The 4962-nt window shown below is 39.8% G+C and overlaps 1 protein-coding gene across 1 annotated transcript; it reads right to left on the bottom strand.

Moving 5' to 3' along the window:
* Positions 1-860: 860 nt before the first annotated feature.
* Positions 861-3976, bottom strand: LOC106918936 (regulator of G protein signaling 21-like). Its single transcript, XM_014989033.2, has 5 exons — positions 3661-3976; positions 3258-3320; positions 2892-2956; positions 2561-2727; positions 861-2387 (listed from the first exon to the last, which is right to left on the bottom strand). The coding sequence occupies exons 1-5, from the start codon at positions 3738-3740 to the stop codon at positions 2199-2201; spliced, it is 564 nt and encodes a 187-aa protein (XP_014844519.2). The 5' UTR covers positions 3741-3976; the 3' UTR covers positions 861-2198.
* Positions 3977-4962: the final 986 nt, after the last annotated feature.

Below are 4962 nucleotides of genomic sequence, written 5' to 3'. Positions count from 1 at the left end.
TTTTTTTAAACATTGTCTTATCATTTATGGTTTTCCTTGGAAACCTTACAATTATGTATTACTTTAAAAGTTACATAAAAATCTGTGAAAACAAATCGTGAAAATTCTTGGAACACGCGAAATGTTATAGTAAAATCTGTTGTTTCTACTACAAGCTGAATAACAAAGTTTGCTGAATTTGCAACAGTTTGTTTACCCAAGGTCAAATCTCTGTTGCATTTGGACACATTTGGCCCTGCAGACAAAAGGATGTCACAAAATAAAATGGAGAAAATCTCATTTCTCTCACCTCTTGATTTCTCAAGAAACTGGAAGTCCAAGCCTTCCGGTTTGTCAAAACCCACATTCCGCTTGTGTGCCAGTAACGCTTTTCACTGACTCCAAACCACAAAGCAGTAGGGGGACACTAACCCTGTTGGACTAATGAATAAGTTAATGTTCTTTGTCATTATTTTTATTAAAAAAAACAAAAGAAAAAAAAACCCAACCTGTAATATCTGTGCTCATTTGAAAGATTTTTAAACTGCCACTACTTCTTTTGATTTCTGATGATCATTTTCATGATTTCCAACATAAACAATGTTTGAAACTTAACATAAAAAGGAATCAAATTTTCAAATTAAAGACACTCATAATCATTTACCACACGTTCATAAAAACTGCTGACTATTTTTTCATGCTTCTATGACGTATTGTCATGTTGTGCAATACCACAGACTGTTATGTGGCAACATCACTTCAGCTTATAGCGCAATCTTTTAAGATCAGCCTTTTTCCAAAAGTGTGCTGTCTTCTTTGAACATGACTGAAAAAGTTCAGGATGATGAGATTAAATCCATGTGACAGAGGAAAATAAAGTCTTCTTTTCTTTGAAGCGGTTCAAATAATTTAATATCATTTAAATCCACCAGCAGTTAAAGAAGCACTTCAACTCTACAACAAACTTTGCACTCAAGTTGTGACAGAACAGTAAGCAATAAATAATACAATGATCAAATTTTAAGTTAATTTAACTATTAAACTCCTAATAAGCATTTATTCACTCGTATTCATGCTTTGACAATCAGTAACAAGGCCCAGTCCCAGGATATATAGGTTCAACCACATTTTCAAGCTGTGTAATAGTAGTCCTAATTCTATTATTATCAAATGCAAAACTCATTATGCTTCAGTGCTGTAAGATGTCGGTTTGAGTTTCGGCAAGCCATTGACCAAGTGACGAATTAAATTTGACGTCGGCGTCCTCAAAATGGGAAGTTCTTGGTTTCAATAGTGCAACTATTTGTCAAGATTCCACAAAGAAGTTTAGAAAATGTGCATGATTTCGTTTCCTTTGTACATATCAGTTTAAAGACAATACTTGCAAAAGGTAGTCTGACAATAATCAATGCTAAAGAAGTTAAAAGGAAAGGGGGAAAAAGAAATAAAAAACTTATCCGTGGGCCACCTTTGAATAAAAAATATACACGCATTTCTAACCCGATTTAGATTAAAGAAATAAAAGATGCTTTAAAATAGTTCTCACTAAAAAAGGACAGATCATTATTAAATCCTCAGCCTGCGATGGATTTTCTGTCTCTCTTAGTGCTCTGATTTATAATTGACCAGCTCTTTGGCTACAGCTTATTCTGAGTAAATGGTATTTAAGTGCCATCATAAAATTCTACTTTTTTTTTAATTTCACTTTGTGTCTCTTTTTTTCCCCCCTCTCTAACACACACAAGTGAGAGAGTGGGAGTTGAGCAGTTGTGACTGTTGTATCTTTTATCTTGTATCTGCACAAGAAACACCTCTCCAAAGAAGGCCAGAAGGCATCTAGTGCATTCTTTGCATATGCTGCGGCTTTGCTGTCGTCGCAGAAGTCCGTCGCCTTGCTAATTCGTTTACTGTGAAAGGCATTCGTGGTGTCCTGGACAGTCTTCATCCCGTGACAACGTGGTCTACGGGGTCATTATTGGGGAAATTTGCTTAAAAAAAAAAGTCTTCCGGTGTGTGGTGCTAAATGTAGGGATCCGCTCCTTTATTAGTGTCGAACAGGAGTGGAATCGCCGATGTACGCGGGCCGCTGATTGTGTCCTAGTGCCACACTGGATGACCCTCCTTCCTTTTCGTTGTCAGTTCCTCCTCCTGAAGGAGCATCAAAGATTCCAGTTATGGGTTTTCTTCTCCTTCCTTCCTCTCTCCTCCTGACCGTGCTTTCATCCCGTCGTGGCGTCAGCAGCGAGGCTTTCCAGGAGTGTTCTATAAATGTCCGAGCGGAGGAACCGCGGGTACGAGTCTCTTTCCATCAGCCCGTAAACTATCTTCTGAGCTTCGTCAAAGCAGTGCATGGTGGGAGTCTTGACGTTTCTTTTGATCTGCTCTCGAGTGTGATAGTCAATGTTGATCTGGAATGAGGCACACAGATAGGTATGAGGGGGATTTGAGCCAAGAGCGAGAGATGGGAGATTCAACATTTGAGCTGCTGTTTCTTTCACTAACACATAGAGCTTAAAATGTAAAACAGAAGCTGCATGTGTGCGTGTGTCTGAATGCAAAGACATCTCGCAACTTGCTTTACCTCTTTAGGTGATTCTGCTTTGATGAACTGCTCATAAATCTTCTTAGCTCTCGAGGACAATTTGAATGAAGACTTGATCTTCTTGTAGTCCTCACAAGTGAGCCAAAATTCAATATTTTCATCACTATATTCTGATTTGAGGAAGTTACGAAAGGTGGCCAGTCCATCTGAGGGAGGAACAAACAACAGCAGGCTTAGCCAGGTTGAAGGCACAGATAGCATCCCTTTTGAGCTGTTCTGTAAGTCAGTTATTGCACGCAAACTTTCATTTTCTTAAACCTAATTTACTGTCTTAGCAGCATTTTTAATTCCCAAGAGGAAAACAACTTACATTTAGATTCAAGAAGCCTTTCCAGAGACTGCGACCATTGTTGGGTGTCTTCTAAACTTAGCCCGCTGGGAGAGAAAACATGTTGGATTACTTAACCAGAATCAAATTTGAGTGAAGTAAATCTACAAGGACAGAAAAGGCTCTGAGGCATTCAGGCCAGGAAGGCCTTTTGCAGATGTGCTTATCAAGTTCGTACAGAAATGTTGAACCCTGGGATTAGCTGGCAGTAGCATGTATCGTTCCAAAGCAAACACTGTGTCTCTAGATCATTTGAATCCTTTCGCGATGCCATAGATGGAGATGGTTGTAGCAGGCCGGCTATTTTAAAACTGAAATGTATGCAAAACAGTGCATAAGGTTCCTCACCTCTCTGAGCATTGAGGCGTCTGTGAGAACATGCACTGGAGTCGACACATAAAGTTCTTTCCACTGTGTAGAAATAAGAAATACATGAGTTCATCCTTCATTGATTTGCTGTCCTTAAATAAGACTCCAGTGAGAATGTGTGAAAGCATGACGAGAATGTAAGTAGACCAAAAGGAAGAACTTAACAGTCAAAATGTGATCACAATGTTATTTTTTCCTCCAAAAGGATGTATTTTATTACCATTACCCTTTTTTCTAAAATTCCATATTTGTCCGACGTTAACAAGTTATTCATGAGTTAAAAAAAATCAAAATCTTTCACATAAATCAGGTGGTTAACAAATATCTTAAATAACTACCAAGTCAGCATGTCTACAACACATCCCAGTTTAAAAGTACTCACAGCGTGTTGTTTCTGTTCCTGTCATCTCGGTCCATGATGAAGTGATGAGTGCTGGGTGGTTCGGCTTTTATGCTGGGCATTGTTTTGTTAGGTCCACACTCTCAGGCTCTTGGTCCTGGTCATGCTGTGTCTAAGAGATACTCAGGAGGGTTCCCCCTGCGATGCTGCTTTTTATACGAAGGTTTCCTGTCGCCACGGGCTGGGGCTGCTGGGATACCTCAGCAGCTTTACTCAGACTAAAGAGGAAGTACCCCTTCCTCCTCCTCCCGCCTGCTGCGCTTCTCCTCCTACTTCACAGTTCGAAACAACACTTGCAGCGCCTGAATGCCTTCCTCCTCCTGATGCCTTACTCCCTATTATGTCTCGCTGGCTCTTCTTCTTTCCCGTCTGCCGTTGCTTTTCAGTCTCTCCTCCTTGCTGGTCTAACCAAACAAACGGCAGTCTCTGAGGCTGAAAGCATACAGTGTTTGAATTATTTTTAGTCTGGCTGCGCAGATGCAAATGACAGCAACAGAGAGTGTGATAGGCAAATTTCCAACCATCTCGTGCAGCATGTTAAGCAGCTCATGAGATCAGACTAAATTCTGATCTCATGATAGCGCAAATGGAAAGACGGTTCTTCACAACAACTTATACAGCAAGAAACTTAAATCTTCATTTATCCCACATAAAAGATAGAATTTGCAAAAGAAAACAAGAAAAACATGCAATGTGAGGTCACAGCCTTTTGTAAGAAAGAGGAAACACCAGAGTGATTGCAACAGAGACCGAGCAAAAGGACAGGAAGTAAGAGAGACGGCCAGGACGTCACATTGTGACCAGTCTCATTTGGAAACCACCAAGTTGGTGTCTAAAATGTTTAGCCTGGACAAAATGAAATCTTTTAAATTGCGGTGAGAATAGAATAAATACTCGTGGACAGCATCAACAAAACAGAGAACAATAGCACTAGCATAAAATAACAGAGCAATAAAAAACATATGCATACAACAAAATGCACAAACAGCCTTATCTGTAGTAATGATATCCCTCCAAACAAAGAAACTTTAGTTTATAAATATCTAGACGAACATTCTGCGAATGAATGAGTTTGCCAAAGGAAGCGGATTCGTTTTTATTTGAAGGAGCTCAGATATTTATCAGTTCACCCTGTTAGCAGTTCAGCAAACTGGGAGCTGACAGAAGTAAAGAGACTCAGAGTCAGTGCCAGAAATCCACTTGCTGTCTGGGAACTTGAAGTGAACTGGACAGCGTCTTGGCATGAGGTTAGCTATAACTGATATTAGCATCTGTGGTGCTGAC

This window comes from Poecilia mexicana, unplaced genomic scaffold (genome assembly GCF_051168715.1).
Source record: "Poecilia mexicana isolate PSO_F unplaced genomic scaffold, ASM5116871v1 scaffold_4, whole genome shotgun sequence".
Lineage (NCBI taxonomy): Eukaryota > Metazoa > Chordata > Actinopteri > Cyprinodontiformes > Poeciliidae > Poecilia > Poecilia mexicana.
The sequence above is the reverse complement of the archived record's forward strand: the minus strand, read 5'-3'. Positions and strand labels throughout refer to the sequence as shown.